The sequence below is a fragment of the Pantherophis guttatus genome, chromosome 4 (assembly GCF_059756535.1).
Source record: "Pantherophis guttatus breed Tessera chromosome 4, ASM5975653v1, whole genome shotgun sequence".
NCBI lineage: Eukaryota > Metazoa > Chordata > Lepidosauria > Squamata > Colubridae > Pantherophis > Pantherophis guttatus.
Genome location: NC_142066.1, coordinates 135,624,558 through 135,646,381, shown reverse-complemented (window position 1 = coordinate 135,646,381; position 21,824 = coordinate 135,624,558). Strand labels below are relative to the sequence as shown.

At 35.4% G+C, this 21,824-nt stretch overlaps 1 protein-coding gene across 6 annotated transcripts in view; it reads right to left on the bottom strand.

The window, feature by feature from the left end:
* ADAM22 (ADAM metallopeptidase domain 22) overlaps window positions 1-21,824 on the bottom strand; it is a 146,225-nt gene that overhangs the window by 49,219 nt on the left and 75,182 nt on the right. For all 6 annotated transcript variants that reach the window (XM_060684509.2, XM_034402341.3, XM_034402345.3 and 3 more), the window contains exons 5-12: window positions 21,404-21,486; window positions 11,920-11,983; window positions 11,530-11,599; window positions 10,064-10,134; window positions 8,729-8,803; window positions 3,366-3,437; window positions 2,248-2,414; window positions 9-93 (exon numbers count right to left, since the gene is read on the bottom strand). In XM_060684509.2, the coding sequence (XP_060540492.1) occupies window positions 9-93; window positions 2,248-2,414; window positions 3,366-3,437; window positions 8,729-8,803; window positions 10,064-10,134; window positions 11,530-11,599; window positions 11,920-11,983; window positions 21,404-21,486 (687 nt within the window). The remainder of the gene's footprint in view (window positions 1-8; window positions 94-2,247; window positions 2,415-3,365; window positions 3,438-8,728; window positions 8,804-10,063; window positions 10,135-11,529; window positions 11,600-11,919; window positions 11,984-21,403; window positions 21,487-21,824) is intronic.

The following is a 21,824-nucleotide window of genomic DNA, read 5'->3' as shown; positions in this document are numbered from 1 at the left end:
CGACATACTTCATTTACACCACCACCTTTCAGCAGTGAACAAATGCCACCAATAAAGGCTGCCCCGCTACGGCTACTGAGAAACTGGCTTCCCCTTTTAAAACAAAACAGAAACAGCAATACAGTTAATAAAATCCATAGCATTTGGGGAACTACAATACATTTTCAACCAAAAAAATGTAAAGGTATTCATGATAGAAAGAGTTATAACAAGAAGAAGGAGATGCTTCAGTGTAGATGGCAAGATTCTGCAATTTAATACTCCTCCACCCAAAAACTCCTAAACACTGAGCTACTCGGATATGTGTGTGCAAGGGTGTGTGTGTGTGTGTGTGTGTGTGTGTGTGCAAGAATAATATGTTTTTTTGTAGACTGTGCCAAAATAATGCTTGTTGTATAGAATACTACTGTTCCATTAGAATGATCTGCACAAATTTAACTTGTATGAATCAGATATTTGAAAATGGGGGGGGGAGACCAAAGCCACCTTATAGGCAGTATATCTTCTCTTAATTTAAAAACTAACAATTGAAAAACTCAGTTATCATTTGGAAAGTAAAAAGTAAGAATTTTGTAGTCCTAACAATGTTATCCCGGACCAAAATTTTTGAGGATCTAATTAGACTGCAATGTTCTGGGATAGAATTCCAGAATAATAGCAATAACACTTAGACTTATATACCACTGATTTACTCTCTAAGCGGTTTACCGAGTCAACCTATTGCACCCAACAATCAGGGTCCTCATTTTACCAATCTCGGAAGGGTGGAAGGCTAAGTCAACCTCGATCATAATGTCTGGGCAATGCAGTCCCCACACATCTCAGTGGCTCTAGTAGATAGGGAAAGCTGATTTTCAGAGTTTCTCACTTTACCATGTCACTTTTGAATTCTGTAGTATATCAGGTGAAGATCATTGTAAGCATGATAAAGCAACTTGGACAAACTTACACTACAATATGAATGCTTATATGTCTTAAAATTTGTGAGAAAAAAACATTAGAAAATTAGTACAATTCATACAATCTGAGATGAGATAGTGGCATAACTGGATGGAAAACCACTAGACTATCTCAGAGCTCTAGAGTAGACTGGTAAATTGAAAAACACATGGCAAACTAGTTACATAATGTTGTCAAGAAAATAAGACATATCCATGTAGTCATCAGGAGTTAAGGACAACTGTAAAGACACCAATATACCACTGGAGACAATGTTCTGTTTAAACTGGGGAGAGGTAAGTGGAGCTACTCAAATTCAATTTTTCATGATCCTCCAAAGACATTCTTTCAGTGAAATGTCAACATGAGCAATATAGTTTCCTGTCATGCTCAGACATGACATTACCGAATTATAGCACAAGCCTTAAAATATAGTGGGGGGTTTTTTGGGGGGGGAGGGGGGGAGAGGGACCTACCATACAAAAAATAAGAAAAATGGGAAAATGCTAAAAACAGCCCTTTGCAAATGATACAATCCCATCCGACTTGCCTTTGGTTTTCCAGCCAACACAATGTTGGTGATGCTTACTTTAAGCATCTTTAAAACAAGAATGGGATTCAAATGTTTGGAACTTGTGAGAAGAACAGAAATATTTCAATTCCCCCTCTCTTTATCTCTTTATAATAACTTTCTCAATACATTTGTGTACAAATTATCAATCAACACCAAAAATATCAGTAAAATGAAATACAACTTTATAGCTCCTCTAAACATTCAAAAGGTAAAAAGTAAGTACTATACATGAAATAAAATCACACATAAATAAACTTCATTAAATTTAACATTAATTAAACTTAAACTGAAATTGCATCAATTTTAGCTTTCTTTCTGATTTTTGTCCCTATGCTAACCACTTTTTGAAATTTTGTGTGCCACACCTCACTCAAAGGTCATGTGGGGATTTCCAGTTATGCAATATGGAAACCATAGATCATCACTTCCCCTTTGGTCATTTCAGTATCGTGAGAAGAAGGAAAAACTGATATTTTTTTTTGTTCATTTTCAACTAGGTATGGATGCTCATTATACCTAAACAACAGTTCCATGGGGAAAAACTTTGAGTTTTTTTTCTTAAGCCACACTCATTATTCAATATAAAAGTAAAGCTTGTTTAAATAAAAGCATTTGATGTCCTTATGATCATGACAAAGGAATTAGATAACATACAACCATTTCTATGTCTCAAATTACACTTTCATTAGTTTCCTTCATCTCCAGTAATAACCAAACAATACAAAATTACGTACGAAAAAAGATGAACTGCATCACTTTTCTCTTTGATAAAATCTCTCCTATATTTCATAAATTCACGTAGAGTTACCAGTGGGTTTTCAGATATGGTGAACTTGTTATCAGTACCCCAGGTTTCCATGGCAACCAAGACTATTCTGGTGTTCAGTTGTTCTTTATAAATCTAGTACATTAGGAAAATATATTATAAAGTAATAGTGTCAATATTGTTTTGTTAAAAACATGCAGTATTCAAAAAAGTGACTAAAGAAAAATCCAATGTAAAGAATACTTACATTAATCACAGTCATATACAGTCTAACACAGACATGTCCAATCCATGGCCTGCAGACTATATATGACCTTGGACAGCTAGTAATGCATCCCCACAAGATTGTAAATTTTTAACATTATTATAGTGATTTATATTCATTAACTAATTATATAGTTTGTATGCAGCCCAAGACAATTCACTCAGTGCGGCCTAAGCACCCGAAAATTTAGACAACCATAGTTTAACGTATTAAATTCATTGTGAAAAAACTAAACTGTTTTAGAGTCATTCTTTTGAAAGGTGAAGTACTCCAGAACTGACTGGAGCTTTCATAGAATGCCAGGTGAAACAGATACACAACCAAAAATTCAGCAATGTTTCTACCTGCCGTTCTGCTTCTGTTTTTCATTCACATATATTAAGAATCAAACTAAGTAGAATAATGAATTAACACTTTCTTTTGTCCCCTTTGACTTTAAATTGGCATTCCTGTATTAACACTGCCATACTGTATATATACTCAGACACAAGCACACAGATACAGACATACACACACACACACACACACACACACACACACACACACACTGACTCTATGACATGGAGTGAGTAGTGAGACAGTGGTTTCTAAATTAGATAGATGATAGACAGTGAGACAGACAGACTGACTGACTGATAAAGACACACACAGAAATAGAGATAGATAGATAGATAGATAGATAGATAGATAGATAGATAGATAGACAGACAGATGATAGATAGATAGATAGATAGATAGATAGATAGATAGATAGATAGATAGATAGATAGATAGATTGATAGATAGATAATAGACAGACAGAGTTTGAGAATTATACTTACTAAATCTGCCATATTCACTACCGATTTTGCAAAGCTGTTTGTGTGACCAACTGATAATCGATGTTTTTTCAGCTAAAAAAAAAACCAGACAGATTCCAAACATCTTTCTGAAACATCAGGTCCTTTCAAGAATTACTTCAGTCAAAGATTACCTTTTACTTCAGATACGGGGATTTACAGATTATTTATTCAAATATAAATATTATTTTTAAAAAATCAATACAGCACCATAAAAATTAAAAATATCGAATGACAATAAAGGACTCTTTCGTTTGGTGAACTGCCAGCAGCACAAATTAGTAATCTAGTATCTGTATATTGTGGGTCAGCTTTTATACACATAGGAGGAGAAAGGTGCCTGCAAGATAATGCAAATGTCTACAGAACAACAGCACTTAAAAAATTCAAATTAGAAGTAATACCTTTAATACGATCAACCTCATAACCTCAATACAATGTGCAAGCATTCAAGCTCTTTTTATATATGCAACCTGACGTACATCAAGCTTAAATCGCTGGTAATGAGTATGCTAATGTATAGAGTTAATTTATTCTGGTATCAAAACTGCACTGCTTTTGTCCCAGATTATTCACCTTTAATTTTTCTTAATAATTATCTACTGCAGTAGAAAGCTGCAGTAAATTAAAAAAGTAGACTCATATGTGCTATCAGTAGCATGTTTAATGTGTTTGGGATATGAACAGACTAAACTAATGTTCTCTTAAAGTTTAAAGAGATGGAGCATCAGATTGAATTTGGCTATAAAAGTTGCATGGGGTCTGAAAAAATATTTAATCCTTCTTCGTTTTCCAAGTTGAGAAAAACATTTTTGAAGGCCAGGCAAATCATCCTTCCCTCTGAACCTCTGTAGTGCAGGTAATATCCCATTTAACTGATCATCCCTGCTTGTGCAGACCAAGGACACAGGAATAGTTTATCATGTGTAACAATATAGGGCTATTTGGAGTATCTTATACCTGCTCATCAATAGACATAAGAACAAGTCATTGCGTGAACCTCCTTTTCTCAGCTATGAAATTATTAACCATATGGCACCGTGGTGGGTTGCTCCCGGTTCGGTCCGTTTCTTGAGAACTGGTAGTAATGGTGGCGGCAGGCTCTGCCCACCTGCCCGGACATCATGGATGATCTGCGCATGTGCAGAAGTGCGCGTGCACGCTCCCGTTGCGAACCAGTAGTAAAGGTAATTGGAACCCACCCCTGATATGGCAGCTGAATTCTATGTTTTCACAATAAAAACAAGGTAATGACTGATGCGAGTCCGAGTCACATGTCTTTTCTGTATCGTTAATTATTTGTATGGAGCATGCTAGTGGTCTATCAAAATAAAATTGATTGATTGAAACTCTCTTGTGTTTTCTTAAATATAAATACATATCAATTATTTTTTTAAAGACCAAATTGCAACATCAAAAGGAGGGTCAGGGCATCTCTTATATCTAGTACTTTACCAAAACAAAGTGGCTTGGACCATGACCTCAATATTGCTGATTCAAACAACCTGATCAGATGAGAGCTGTACGTGCTTACTGGTCATCCTTTTCCAATCTACATATGTGTCATATGCCATTTTTACATATGACTATTCTTCTGTATTAGATTTTGCCACAACAAAAGCAACACAGAGTTGTTCAGGTTATCTCTTAATTTGTACTTGTAAAATGCCAATCACAGAAGATTCTTTATCTGCATTTCTGGAAGTAATTATAAATAATTTATACTATATTGGGCATCTATGATACGATCATAATTATAATCTTCTATGTATTTCATATCATAATATTAATTACTGAAAGAAAAGGTGAAAGGAACATGAGAATAGTATTGTAATGCAACCACAAACTATAACATATAGTAAAATAAAGGAAATATACAACTGAATAATAAAACACTTGGCTTTTTGTAATATTTTGCATTGTTAATGCTGTTTTTATAGCATGTCATTTTCCTTGAGGATTAGATCTTAGGTAGCCAAAAGAGTACTATTAACTAGAGTCATTGGCCTTTGATACAAACACATTGCATCCTCTAGTTTTTTGTACTTGTGATCCAAAATCTAACACAAGTATGTAAGCCACAGATGTATGTCACAACATTATAAGTCACGGTTCACCAATCACACATACACACAAAACACACATACACACAACATACACCACTAGATCTTAATCACTAGATCAAATTGGCTCCAAATTATCCTTTGGAAGGGCATCTTCTAGCTAAATTATCCTTTGGAAGGGCCTCTTCCAGCTAAGGGTAGGCAAGGGCTATTGTCCCTTGCCTACCCTTTAAAAGGACCCTGATTACTACTCAAGAAGGAAATTTGGCAAACTTAAATTAAGCCCAACGATAGTTTAAAAGAAAGCATTTTTTAAAGGAAACTGAGTCTTCCAAAGAGACATGGTTACTCAGTAGAATGGTGACAAAAAATGGAAAACTGGGGAGGAAGAATAAAACAGACCACTAGTCACAATTCAGTTTCTTCTTCTTCTTCTTCTTCTTCTTCTTCTTCTTCTTCTTCTTCTTCTTCTTCTTCTTCTTCTTCTTCTTCTTCTTCTTCTTCTTCTTCTTCTTCTCCTCCTCCTCCTCCTCCTCCTCCTCCTCCTCCTCCTCCTCTTCCTCCTCCTCCTTCTCCTCCTCCTCCTCCTCCTTCTCCTTCTCTTCTAATTCTAATTCTTCTAATTCTTCTAATTCTCCTTCTCCTTCTTCCCTGTCTACATTAAACTATAAACTGCCAGAATAAAGCCAGCTTTTTGGCTTTGTCATTGGCCAAAAATAAGTCATTATCGTTACCCGTTACTGATAGTAGCCAACATACCAGCAGATGGGTTGGACTCTGTGTCTCTCCATATCCACACAGTGTGAATCTGCTAAGAACCTCCATTATAGAACATCAGTTTTACACTTAGCAGCTCCAACTCTCAACCTATTCAGGGTTCTCCAATAAGGATTCAGTTTATTATTAAACACACATATGTAAGATACTACTATTAGTTACTTCATTTTCCATGTGGTTTGAGAGTTATAATGAGGGATTACAGCAAAGATCACTACTTTGCATATACACTTTTTTAAGGCTTTTAAAAACTGTTCTGCTTATTCCTATTTCAGTATATTTCAGTACTTTATAAATAGCTGCACTGAAGATTCAGAACTAGAATTAAAATTAAACTCAGGATTTGGCAATAATGATTAAAATCATTTTCACACATTCATCCACCTTTCTCTACTTGGCACCTGTATAAACATAAGGACAATCAAAGAGTCTCATGTGACACCCAATAAAATACGGCTACTTTCTTTCCTATTCCTTGAGGAAGCAAGAAAACAATCAATAACCTCTTCTACTAAGAGGCACCTGATATAATGGTTTAAATGAGATCCCCTCCCCCTTTTACTTAGAGTTTAAATGAGGAATTATGATTCCACTGTAATGGAAATTCCATTTTAAAAAATCTGGAACTGGAGGGTGGGGGGAAAATACCTTCTGACTTGTAAAAAGCTTTATCTCTAGATTTGCTTGTATATAGTATAAGAAAAAATAATAATGTATCTGTAGGCCAAACATACAGGGAATCCTTACAAAGAAATATAAAGTTTGATTAAACAAGCCAAACAATACATTCATTTCATGACAGAAGGCATGATCTATTCCACTTCAGCTTATCACATGACATACTGTATCTTTCTTCAAGCACCCAGAATTCCAACAGAATGCCTACAGAGAGATTTGCTGACTCAATATTGCTCAAAGTCATTCTTGCTCCTGAAATAAGTACTGTGTTTCTCCAAAAAGACGACCCATCTTGAAAAGAAGCCCTATCACATTTCTGAGCGCATGTGATCAAATTAAGCCTCACCCACAAAATTAGCCCTAATTAACACCCCGCCCACCCCGGGGTGCAGGAGGTGGGGCGAGGCACACAAGTAAAAAATAAATTAGGGTGGGGATGGGGAGGTGGAGCTGCCCTACTTACCAGGCTTCACACACCCCGACACCTGCCTTGCCTTCTTCTGCGACCGTTTCTTCTGCGGCCGCTTGCTGCCACTCGCATGCATCACCCTGGCCTCCGTTTCACCTTCAGATGCTTGCTGGAAGGCATCTGAAGCCGATAACAAAGCTCCGGATCAATCCAGAGATCTATTACCAGCTGCAGAGGGCTTCCGGCAGGTATCTAAAGGCAAAACAGAGGCCGGGATGAAGCGTGTGAGTGGCAGCAAGCAGCCGCAGAAGAACTGGGCCAGAAGTAGGCTCCTTCTGGGCAGGGCTATCGGTGCCACTGCCGCGAGGTTAGTAAATAATTAGAACCCTCCAAAAAGAAGGCCTAGCCATTTTTTCGGGAGTCAAAAAAAAATAAGACCCAACGTTCTTTTTTGAGAAACATGGTATATTGGCATTAAATCCGATTTGCTAAAAAATTCCCTAATCACCAGCAGTTGTAAAGAAAAATCCATGCCCGATTTTGCCCAAAACATATCTAAATCAGTTTTGCAAAGTCACAATGTAATGTATATATTTTAGATTTCTTTTTCAATAGATAAGCTCCCTGATGATTCAGACCAATTTTTTAAGAAGGTAGTATGCCGTAAAACAGAGTACCACCTTTTAACATAATCTGCTTTTCCATGAATGCTTCTGAGCTCACATAAACCTCCCAGACATCTTTAGATTCCAATAATTGCTGCCTAATGTTTTATGATATGATCCCATGAGCAGAAAAAAAGCCAAAGACAGCATCATAGGATAATATAGAGCAGCATTTTGATAAACAGATGTTTTGAGCCTAGTTCCATTTATTATGGAAGGCAATTTGTGAAAACTGTTTATACATGTTTGTAAAATTCCAAATTTATTTATTCACCAAAAAGATTGTCTATATTTGGTGTAGATATTGTACTATTAGGGAAAATATAATCACGCCTGAAGGGGAGAAGGATATTTCCAATCTCCAGTGTGATGCAACGAATATAGAGAGGGTCTTCAATACAAAGCAATACAACTTCTACCTCCAGAAAAAGTTAGCCCAACCACTCAATAGTTAATATAAACAGCTCTTTAAAAAAGCTAAATGTGGTCTTCAGGAAAATTATTCAGAAAAAAAATGCTATATTCTGTAGGGAAAAAAAAAAGAAAGAAGCCAAGGTCTGTTGTAATTACCAATCTATTCTTTGCTCTTAGATGTCCTGTTGAGTGATTCCAGCAAAGTTCCAGACAGCCCGACTTCAGTGGAATGATTAGAATCATTTTGCAATAGGTACATTATTGTTGAATCTATTATAGACACAAAGCTATGCATGCATTATTGATAACTTTTAAAAAGCCTTGTATGTAAAACCTCACCATTAGATGATCGTTTACAATCATTAGCTCAACATATTTCGTTTCATCTTCAACTCTAGGCAAATTCAGTTGGACCTACAGAAAGAGGAAGATGCTGTATATAATTAAAAAGGTCAGCAACAAACACCTGATTCTAGACTAATTATTCTGAGCTGATTTCTTTCCTTCATTGCACTTAAAATTAATTCATGATACCAAATTAGAAAAAAAATATGTCAGAATTTCTAACATTTGAATGACAGAAAATTAAGCAATCTAGTTCTAATGTAAGCTTAGACGAAATATAACAGATAATTTTATATTGCTATATTGACCAGTATTGGACTTAAATGGGCAGCATATAAATTTAATAAATAAATAAATCTAATAATAAATTTTCAAAATACAGTTTGATAAGATTCCATCTTTTTAAAGGAATTCCTATAACCCTTAGCTTCATTAGTGAACTCCTCTGTGTATTAAATATCTTCAAAGCTATATATTTTATTAATGGCTGATATTTATATTTGTGTTTTTCTCAGTTTAAAAAAATATACATCACAAAATGCTTATTCTGTGTGATGTTATTTTTTCACAGGTTGTATATACTTAATCAATAATGCCCAGAAGCCTACCCCCAGATGCAGGGCACAGGGATACCTAAGAATATTCTATGTTGGTTCAATGTTTAGGCAAGTAGTATAAATGATATTCATTTGCTTTTCTATTTCTATTTAAAAATCCAAATGTTCAAAATCTCATAAAACAGTCCTTGAAATTGCTCTGTTCTTGACACTTTGGGCGTTTATCTTTCTTAATAAGCATTTTGGTGTTTTATCTTCTTAATATATATTATTTCTTTATATTTTAGCTCCTGCAATAAATATTAGGTGAAATTGTATGGTGACACCCATTCCCTGGACAGATTGTAGACCCACAGCTTAGTCAGATGCAAGTCATATTAACACTCACTCATCAAAGTGAAAATAAAATGCCTGCTATTGAAGAGATGTGATTACTACACCCACTAAGAGAAAATTCTAAATAGCAATTATTCAATTTGATTGCCTTGAACAGTCATGCTGTAAAAATCATTTTCCTGTTGGTTTTGCAACAGGCAAAATGGAAGGGGACGTTTGCCTTCCTCCCAGCCTCTGATGAGACTATTCTCTTTGGATTGATATGTATTATCAAAGAACACCATTGGATGTTCTCAGCATGAAAAAGGGGGCTTATAATGGAGATATGATAAAGCAGGCAAAATCATGTGTCTTGAATTTACTAAAAAAGGAAGCCTGAATAATATGTTTTTTAAAAGATTGCAAAAAAAATAAATAACAGGATAAGAGGGCATACCTGCCTTTTTCTTCTTTTATAGCTTGATTTCACACCAAATTTCTGTGATGTAGTATTCATGTGCCAGAATTCTGAATGGGACACATATTACAGTCAATTTAATGACAGTTAAAAAAGACTAGCACTTTTAGCAGCAAAATGAACAAAGCACAAGGCTGAATAAATACCTATTTTAAATATTTTAAGAATTACTCAAAACTCAAGAAAATACACAGGGATAATCATATTATCTATTGCCACAAAAACAAGATATTGGAAATTCATCAGTGCAAGAGTTGGCATTTTCACCAAAAAAACCTGCTCACCCATAACAAGTTCACGAATATGACGAGTGGGTTATAGAGTGTTGAAAACAGAAGCAAAATACTTTTCAAGGTACACTGAAACACTTCAAATTAAATTAAAGGAAACATTAAGGAAAGGAAAGAAACATAAAGGAAACATAAACCCTCAGAACAGTTTCTTGCATAATGTATTCTTGGACTCAGATATTAGCCTTGGTATTTTTTCATTAACAAATAAGTCTTTTTACATATTTCTTGACCTGAACTGCCATAAAATAATCTTAGGATAACCAGAAGCCACAGAAGGTATTAAATAAACAAGTTATGAAAATCCAAGCTAAAATGTAATCATCAGGCGTTTACAAGTCAATGAAAACACTGTTTAATAAGCACATGATCTATATAGTGGAGATATCAAATAACACTATAAAATATGACAAACTATATGAAGCTACAACATTGATCAAACCTTGACATTAACCTTTTTCAGGCATTTAGAAATCAATAACAGGAAATTCATCTTTGGTGAAAATACCAATTCTGCTTCCATTACATGCATGCACACGTGCCACATACCCTCTGTGTAGGACGCAACCATAATGGAGAAGTATCTCTATGTATGAAGGCTCTCAATGCAATTTAGGATCCTGATTTCCAAGGGTTCTAACTTTCATGGAGAGCCTCTTAAAGAGAAAAATGGTTCCAGTTTTCCCATGCTCTGTTTTTAAGAAACTGGAGTAGAGAAACTGGAGTAGAAGAAAATATAAGACTTGCTTACTATAAATTAGTTTTATGGAGGGGAAAAAAGTCTCTTTTTCATAAATTGAAAGTTCTGTTAGAACTGATTAAAATTTTACAGAACCAAAAATATTCTCTTGAAACGTTCAGCATTTGGACAAGAACTGATTTTTAACAGGTTAGCTTTTTATGTATAACAGGCTAGTCTCTTTTGACCTATAAAGACTCTTCTTTAGAAAGCCAATCATTGAATTACTATTGCAATATCAAAAGTCTACAGATCTTTTTTGGAAAATGTGGTTTTTTTGTTTGTTTGGTTTTTTTGTTTGTTTTCTAATCCTGTGTTCAGAGAGGCTTTTATATTATTAATAACAACAGAATAAAAATAACCAGCAATGATTTAGCTACAAAATAAATGCAACAATAAGAGTATTAAAAATATACCAGATGGAAGATAATCCAAAGGAAATTCAAATAATCTGGATTTGTATACTGAGTGTAAATGGAATTCCTCCTAAAATAAAAGACATCTAAATTTAGTAAATCATTCTAAGGCTGATACTTTAGCTAGAACTATACATTTTTATACCCAGGAAATTGCAGATCATAGTATTCTGAATATATGCACATAGACACATATAAGCACCAGTTCACATACACACACTTGCATACTTATATACTTATATGCAAAAATATACATTAAAAAATATTTTTCTAAACTCATTTTTATTTCTGAATTCTTACAACTAGAATCTATGTAAGAAGTGCAAGTCATATATTAACTATTTAAAGAACAATCTGAGGATAATTGTATTTTAATTCTACAGTACTTACTTGAGATGTACAATTTTCTTCTGGCTCAATAAGATATGTGTGATTTCCATCATAGAACATTCCACTGTTAAAAAAAAGGCAGCTCTCTGACTTGCGTGTTATAATTTAACTAAGTACATAAAATAATACTACATGTAAAAGAGAATCTCATGTAGAAATGGGCTATTATTGCCCCGTAATTTTTAATCCTTCAACTAGCTCAGGAAATTAATTTTAGTTGTTTCCTGCAATAAATCCTGAGTAATTTCCTCTCTTCTCTTATGAACAGCACAACTATTTATTACCTTCCATTCTATTATATAATACACCTGTTGCAGAACTCTTCACAGCACAGAAAAAATCATATCAAACTATTATTGATCATAGTGATTTTGAGTTTTAATTCTTTATACTGGCAGTGGTAGCACTTACGGTTTGCCACCAGTGGACAGTAAAAACTGCAAGCTTGTAAAAATGTCTTATAATATTTATTTTAGGATAATTAGGATCTTGCTTTAAAAACATGCTTATTAACTAGAATGATTTCAAGAAATGTTTATTTGTAACTATCTGTAGTTCGCAAGTCTGTGACCTGTTGGAAGTCAGTACCTATTGCAAGTCTACAAAATACAATGCCAATGATTTGGGAACTAATCTTTAGCAGTGTATGCAAATGAGACAACAATATACTTTTTCTATATTATCCTTGTACAAAAGGGCAGTATATTGTCACATACTAGAGGTTCTATTTGAGAATTCTTGCACTAAAACTTCTAAAGGATTTACTTTGAATACAGAGTGCCATTTTTAAAATAATAATAGCATATTTTTCAATTCAAATATGTACACAGTGCTATCAAATCAGTGCATGCAGTTATCCCACATGTGATAACAATGGTTGCTAAATCCACTGTACTTAAATTTTAGGATGATATTTACCCATTGAGGATAAAAACCATTTTGACAATGGAGCCAATTATTTTAGAGGAAGGTTAAGCTCTCCCAAATTGTCTGTGCTCAAGCAGAGACCAACTTGCAATTTGCAAGAGATATTCTGTCCCTGGAATTCATATATTTGTAATATAATCAGAATAGAGCTGGAAGGGATCTTGGAGGTCTTCCAGTCCAATCCCCTGCTCAAGAGGAGACCCTATCCAATTTGAGACAAGTCTTTTCTTAAAAACCTCCATTGATAAAGGCAAACTGTTCCATTGGTTAATTGTTCTCACTATTAGGAAGTTTTTCCTTAAATTCCAGGTTGCTTCTCTCCTTGATTAGTTTCCATCCGTTTTGTTCCCCTGTCCTTTGATGCTTTGGAAAATAAGTTGACCTCTCTTCTGTATGGCAGCCCCTCATATACTGGAATACTGTTATCATATTGCCGTTAGTCCTTCTTTTCTCTAGATTAGCTATACCCCGTTCCTGCAATCGTTCTTCATATGTTTTAGTCCCCAGATCTTTAATCATCCTAGTTGCTCTTCTCTGCACTCTTTCCAAAATCTCAACATCTTTTTTGTAATGTGGTGTCCAAAACTGGATGCAGTGTTCCAGGTGTGATCTTACTAAGGCTTTATAAAGTAGTACTTCATGTGATTTTAATTTTATGTCTCTGTACAACCAAGGATTTTATTAGGTTTTTTTGGCTGCTGCCACACATTGCTGGTTCATATGTAAATGATCATCCACTCCAAGGTCCCTCTCCCAGTTACTGTTTTTGTATTTAAGTATAAAACCTTGCTTGTCTCCACATTAAATTTCATTTTGTTGGATAGGGCCCATTGTTCAAGTCTGTCAAGATCTTTTTGGATCATGAGCTTGTCTTCTGGGGTATTGGCTATTCCTGCTAGCTTAGTGTCATCTGTAAATTTGATTATTTCCGTTTCTATTCTCTTATCTAAGTCATTTATGAAGATATTGAAGAGTACTGGGCCTAAGACAGAGCCCTGTATACCACTGTATTCTGTACTCTGCCTTATAGTACACCACTGCTTACTTCCCTCCATGTAGATGTAGTACCATTAAGGACTACTCCTTGAGTACAGTTTGTCAGCCAGTGACAAATCCATCTGGTGGTGATGCTGTCTATCCCACATTTTTCTACCTTACTAAAAAATAGACTGTGGTCTACTTTGTCAAATGCCTTACTGAAATCCAAGTATACTATGTTCACAGCATTTCACTGGTCTATTAATTTAGTCACTTTGTCAAAGAATGAAATAAGATTGGGCATGATCTATTTTTAATAAATCCATTCTGGTTTCTAGTTATAACTTTATTTGTTTCTAGATTTTCGCAGATCTCTTTTTAAATTATCTTTTCCAGTATCTTCCTAAATATTGATATTATGCTGATTGGTCTGTAGTTTCCTGAGTCTGTTCCCCCCTCCCTTTTTTTTTTTTAGATGGAAAATCACATCAGCTCTTTCCCAATCCTCAAATAGTTCCCAGTGTTCCAGGATTTTTGAAAGTTATGGTACAATGGTTCTGAGATAACATCTGCCAGCTCCTTCAGAACTCTGGCTTGTAATCTGTCAAGTCCCTGTGATTTATATTTGTTGTGCTATCAAAGATCTACACTGGTGGTAGGAGTGAAAAAGAGCATAGTAGTTCTATCTTTTTTCAGTTTTTGTACTGTCTAAACATCAACACCTCTGCTGGAAAGCCGAATGTTTCCTGCATAAGAAGAATGAGGTTCAGCTCCCTGTTGGCTATTCAAAGCAGGACAGGCTATAAGTAAAAGAAGAAATTACAGATAGTGCTTGGTTTACAAGGGCAATTGGGACTACAATTGCCATCACTAAACAATGTAATAATAAAGCATATGACTGCACTGCCTAATCATGGCAATTTGAGCACTCCTGGTTTCCATTGCTAAATGAGGACATCATATGGTTACCATTTGCAACCTCCTGCCAACTTCCCAATTCCCTTTGCTTGTTGGAAGCCAACAAAAAAGGTCATAAATGGTGACCACGTGACCATAGAGACACTTCAACAGCCATAACTTTGAAAACCAGTTGTGCCACTTGTTACGCATGGTCTCATGTTTGAACAGTCACTGAATGAGTGGTCATAAATTAAGAAATACCTGTAAAGACAACCTGGAGGACAACATCTGATCTCAAGAAGGTGTTTAGATTTGTGTGTACAAGTTCAGGGGAATGACAGAATTAGAAAAGTATTCATGGGGCAGTCTCTCTTATAAACAATTTATTGAATAAGTACTATCACTTTAATTTCACATATAGTTGCTTATATTCCATATATAATGTTACTCTCATTTCACTGCAGATATTTCTTGAAAAGTTCAATACAAACAAAGAAGTGGAATTACACAAATTTTAGATTTAGAAGATCTACACTCTAAAATTTCAGAATCTTAAAAACAGAAAAATAAGGGGGGGGGAAATGTCACTATACTATTGTATTCTACAGATCAAAAACTTTTTAAAGAAAAAGCTGAAAATCAAAATCAAGATGATAATTTAGAAAGTTTATTTATATAGCATCTATTTTTCTGAACAGATAAAGTATGTTACCAGATATAACAGTGCACATAATTGCCTCCCCACCCATGTCCTCTTTTGCATTTACTGTAGATCCTTCAGAGGACTGAATCTCTCTTGGCCAAGTATTTTTAATACTTGGATTCTGACCTTGCACGTATAACTGCAAGCTGATTAAATAATGTATGTTATGCATTAGACTATGGCAGGTTTATACACTGCATTCTCAGTGGGATGGAGTATGGAATAACTAGCTGCTCATCTATTCCCCAGAGACTACAATTTTTATATAAAACAATCAATATCTCTTTGTACAGTTGCAATATTTTTTTTTTAAATCAATGCATATTTTCCTCAAGGATCCTTTTAGGCAGATTTCTCTTCATTTGCATATACTTACTGTTTAATATGAATATATTATTTGTAGTACCTAGTTAAATTAATTACTGATTTCTGATCTTTGTTAAAAGCTGAGTTTTAATTCCTGTCCTTGATTTTTCATAGGAACAGTTATTTAGTACATTTTTTCTACTTAATCTCAGCATTTAATTAATCACATTTATATGAGTATATTAGACAGACAGGCAGAAATTTTCCAGTTTTCATTATCTTTTGAAATTTTGTTGTTGTTAGTGATTTATATTTCTTTTCTTTTTTTAAAGATTGTACGTAAATTGTCATTACATACATACATGTATATCCATGTCTTTATTTCCTTTCAGGATAACCAACTTTATACAAAACATAGATAGGGTAAATAATAAGCAAAAGAACAAAAGTCAGAAGATAAACAGAAATTAAAAGGAAATAGAATTAATTTTACACCACAGCATTCATTGTCCCAAAGGTGCTTTATCAAAAGGCAACTGAACTTTCTGGTTTTTCTTTGACATTTCGCTTCTCATCCAAATAGGTGTGGAACCTTTTTGGAACTGTTGAAAGGACTGGGTTGTAGACTGGGTTAGATGATGTCGTATCCCTCCCCCTCTGTCCAAAATGTGGAGTTTGCTGTATTTAAAAGAGTGGCATTTGTCTTTTAAATGCAGATGGACTGCTGAATCTAGTCCTGATCAGTGGTGGGTTGCTTCCGGTTCCATCTGGTTCTTGCCAACTGGTAGTAAAAGCGACGGGAGGCTCCGCCCACCCACCTGGACGTCATAATGGATGATCTGCGCATGCGCAGAAGCTCCCGTTGCGAACCAGTAATAAAGGTAAGTAGAACCCACCCCTGGTCCTGATGGGTTTGTTCTCCTATGTTGTGCCATATGTTTATGAAGTAATTGGTTGTTTTGTTTCCCTAATGTACAGATCTGCACATGGTTCACTGCATTGTACTATATATACCACACTGCTCAGTTTGTGTCTGAGTGTTTTATCCTTGGGGTGGATAAGCTTCTGCCTTAGTGTATTCTTGGGTTTGAAGTGTGCATGTATGTTATGTTGGCTGATTTGAAAGAGCGGTCAAAGAGGCCATCTATGTCAAAAGTGAACAGCCCTCTCTCAACAGGGAATAGGATAGGATAGGATAGAATAGGATAGGATAGGATAGGACAGGACAGGACAGGACAGGACAGGACAGGACAGGACAGGACAGGACAGGACAGAACAGAATTCTTTATTGGCCAAGTGTGATTGGACACACAAGGAATTTGTCTTTGGTGCATATGCTCTCAGTGTACATAAAAGGAAAAAAAGAAGAAGAAAAATACATTCATCAAGAATCATTGTGATTCTATCCTATAATCATAGGTTACTAATAAGCAATCAAATCATATTAGGAAACGAACAGAACAATATAAACCATAAAAATACAAGCAACATGATTATAGTCATAAGTGGGAGGAGATAGGTAATAGGAAGGATGAGAAGAATAACAGTAATACAGTCTTAGTAAATAGTTTGACAGCGTTGTGGAAATTAGTTGTTTAGCAAAATAATGGCATTCATCTATTTCCAGTCTACAACACAGTCCTTTCAACAGTTCCAAAAAGGCTCCACACCCATCTGCACCATTCAGGTGACCCTGATGACACAGATAAATCTCCACAGATAAATCTCTTAATGACCACTAAACAATGCAAATGACCAGCTGTCTGCAAGGAGTATAAATCCTTCCATTCCCCACTATCCAGTCAGAGCTGGAAAAGGTTCTTGGATGAGAAGCGAAACATCTTCAAAGAAAAACCAGAAAGTCCAGTTGCGTCTTGAAAGAGCACCTATGGGACAACCACAACCTGGATGACTGAGAATCTCCATAAACACAGAATTCATTATATTTCTTCATAATTTTATATCCTTGCAAATAATATTTGTTTTTAATCTAGTTTAAGTTATGCATTTGGCTTTCAAATTTTACATTGTAATATTTTTCAAATTTTAACAACTCCAATAACATATTTCTCAATCTTCTACTTTTTCTCAAGTTACAGTTAACTAGTAAGGTCTAGAGATTCTAGCTTGCACAGAATACCTCAGGATAAAACTGGACTTTGCTTGCATTTGTGGTATACTGCCTAAAATATTCCCAAATTGACTAGTCTTAAGTTTTTATCATTAGCATGAATTACACATGAAGCATCAAAACAAATAAAGCTAGCATCCTACTTTACTGTTTCTTTAAATTACTGAAAAGAAACAGGGACAAGAAAAGGGACAGACAAAATGATAGATCGTTAGGCAGAGAACTAAAGAACTAAAACTTTACTATAAAATAAAATCATGCAGCCAATACCTAAAAGACATGTATTTAAAGTACTATTTTAGGATACTCAGTTGTATAACATGAACCTAATGTGCAGCCTGACATCAATACCTGGGAAGATTCTGGAAAAATAATCAAGCAACAAATCTGCGAACACTTAGAGATAAACAAGGAGCCTTGGTAGCACAGTGGACTAATGCACTGTTATTAACTGTATTAACATCTGCTGCTTGCAATTACTGCAAGTTTGAATCTCACCAGGCTCAAGGTTGACTCAGCCTTCCATCCTTTCAAAGGTAGGTGAAATGAGGACCCAGATTGTGTGGACAATAAGCTGACTTTGTATAAATATACAAAAGTATGAAGGCTATTGCTTAACGCATTGTAAGCCGCCCTGAGTCTCTGGAGAAGGGCGGCATATAAATTAAAGCAAAAAACAAACAAACAAACAAACAAAAAACCAAAGTCATAACCAGAAACCAACATGGGTTTACCAAAAACAGATCTTGCCAGACAAACCTTATTGCATTCTTTGACAATGTGACAAAATTAGAGGACCAGCAAAGTGCTGTGAATCTAATTTACCTAGACTTAAGCAAGGCATTTGATAAAGTAGACCACAACTTAATAGTTGATAAGATAGAAAATGTCGGTTAGACAGCGTTACCACCAAATGGATTTGTAAGTGGTGATCAACCACACTCAACATGTAATCCTTAATGGAACTGCATCTATATGGAGGGGAGTGTGCAGTGGAGTACCCCAAGGCTCTGTCTTAGGCCCAGTAGTCTTTAATATCTTCATCAATGATTTAGACAAAGGGATAGAGGGGGAACTCATCAAAGCTGCAGATGATACCAAGCTGGCAGGAGTAGGCAATATTCCAAAAGACAGGCTCAAGATACAGAAGAATCTTGACAGACTTGAACATTGAGTCCTATCTAACAAAATGGTATTAAATGGTGAAAAAAGTAAGTTTCTACATTTAGATAAAAAAAAATGCAAAGGTATAGTATAGGTGGCACCTGACTCAATAGTAATAATTGTAAGAGGGATCTTGGAGTCCTAGTGGACATTCACTTAAATATGAGCCAGCAGCATGCTACGGCTGTCAAAAAAAGCCAATGCAATCTTAGGCAATAACAAGATAGAATCAAGATCACATGAAGTGTTAGTACCACTTTATAATGCCTTGGTAAGACCACACTTGGAATATTGCATCCAGTTTTGGCTGCCACAATATAAAAAAAATGTTGAGACTTTAGAAAGAGTGCAGAGAAAAACAACAAAGATGATTAGGGGATTGGAGACTAGAAGAAAAGTTTCAGGAATTGGGTATGTTCTGGTTTAATGAAAAGGGTGACATGAGAGCAGTGTTCCAATATCTAAGGGGCTGCCACAAAGAAGGGATCAGCCTATTCTTCAAATCACCTGAAGGCAGGACAAAAAGCAATGGATGGGAAACTAATCAAGAAGAGACCAACTTAGAACTAAGCAAAAATTTTCTGGTAATTGGAATAATTAATCAGTGGAACCACTTGCTTCCAGAAGTTTTGGGTGTTCCAACACTGATTGTTTTTAAGAAGAGATTGGACAACCATTTGTCTGAAATGGTATATGGTTTCCTGCTTGAACAGGGGGTTGGACCCAACTCCAAGGTGCCTTTCACCTCTGCTATTCTGTTAACTTGCCAAAAATTTGCAAAAGAGTTTGTGTAGGTGTGCCTGTATGCATGCACGCACAAGCGCAGAGAGAGAGAGAGACCGACAGACAGACAGACAGACAGACAGAAATCATGCATACCAGCTTCATATAGTGATTAAGGTATCAGGCCTTGGGCATTAAGGCAGCTGGGTGACCTTGGGCCAGTTACTTTCTCTCAGCCCCAGGAAGGAGGCAATGGCAAATCATTTCTGAAAAACCTTGCCAAGAAAACGACAAGGATATGTCCAGGCAGTCTCCAAAAATGAATGGAAGAATATGATTATATATGAATTTCTTTGTTTTACGCACACGCACACACATACACATCAATTTGAGAAAAGGTAAAATGGACAATTTAAAACTCACACACATATACTCCTACATGCAACTAAATACAATCCTTAATTCTGAAAAATATGTACATAATAATGTTTAAATGTATTTTGAAAAGTGATACTGAAAGAATTAAGCCATCAATCAATGAAGTTCCCCTAAGATAAGTGCCAGCCTTTCAGGGAAATTGGAAGATGATAGAGAATCCTGAGATAAGTGCTTCTATTTATAACAGCAGCATCCCTCACTTGACCTTAGAAGTAATATCTTACCAGGATGAGCATTCTGGTTTGAAGCATACAGTAAGTATGAAATATGCATATGAAATATAAGCATATGAATGCATATTGTATGAAATATAAACAAACAAGTAAATAATCCTTAGCATTTAAAATGTATTAAATGTTTTATATACATTAATTTGGAAATTATGGTATTGCAAAATAAAGTAGCGTTCCCAGTGTTACAGATTAGATAGGAGTAGAAAAAGGCTATGAGATGAGGGCTTGCAAATTACCTTTATTAATTTGCATAAGCCTGCAGTTGGGTTAAGGTCTGAAGCACAGATTTCACACAATGGCATACGGGTAGTCCTTGATTTATGACCATTTGTTCAGCAACCATTTAAAGTTACTATGAAGCTAAATGAAGGGATTTATGATCCCTGACTGAAATTTTGCACACTGAACCACCTCTGTAGTCACAATTGCAATCTAGGTGCTTGAAAACTCATTCACATTTGCAATTGGTTGCCAAGTGTTGCAAAATAACTTACAATCTTCCTTGCCAGTTCGCCAGAAAATAAATGCAGGGAAGGCTAAAAAGTCACTGCTGCTTAGAAAGAAAATTCTCTCTAGTCTCTGGCTGAAAAAAGCCTAAATCTGAACAGGATTTACAGCCCAAAGCATTTTTAAACCAGAGTGTAAAGAATTCTGAAATCTTTCACTTCTTAGCTGAAAATCCTCTGTGGCTGAAATCCAAGCAAGATTTTCAGCCATGGAGGATTTTCAGTCCCAGAGTGCAGAGCCCAAGTGATTTTTCAGTCCCAAGTAAAGCCCCTTGACTTTGGAGCTAATCTATTTAATACTGTATAACAACATTTGCAATCAAACCCAACTATGAATTGATTCTAATCAATCAATTTTCATAACACTGTCCAATCTCTATTCCAAAGAAGTAGACTTACTTTTTAGCAGAAAATGAAATTTCAAAACCATCTTGTTCCATTTTAATCATTTCATTTTATCTTAACCGAAACTTACTGAAGTCCATGGCAGGTGGACAGAGCAACAAATGAATCTGGATTCCCTCTGATGTGACCTTGATAATAACAGTGCTCTCCTCCCTGCAATTAGAACAAAGACTATGAATTCACTTTATTTCCAACATGTCCCAAAGACGGTTCTCAGTCCAACCCCAAAATAAGTTTTAAAGTCAGATAAACTGAAATAAATGGCTGAACAATACACCAATATCTAGGTGGGCCTTCCTATATAACTGATCATAGGGTTGGCCCAAACTAAGCAACTGCTTTTTTTTTTTTGGCTTACTCTTGCTTGAATGCTGAATGCTGACTTCTAATTGAAGAAGTCTGGAAGGACAGAAAATACTGGCACTAATTCTGCTCCCCTCTGCTCTTTTTATTTATTTATTTATTTATTAATCAAATTAGTCCTCATCCAT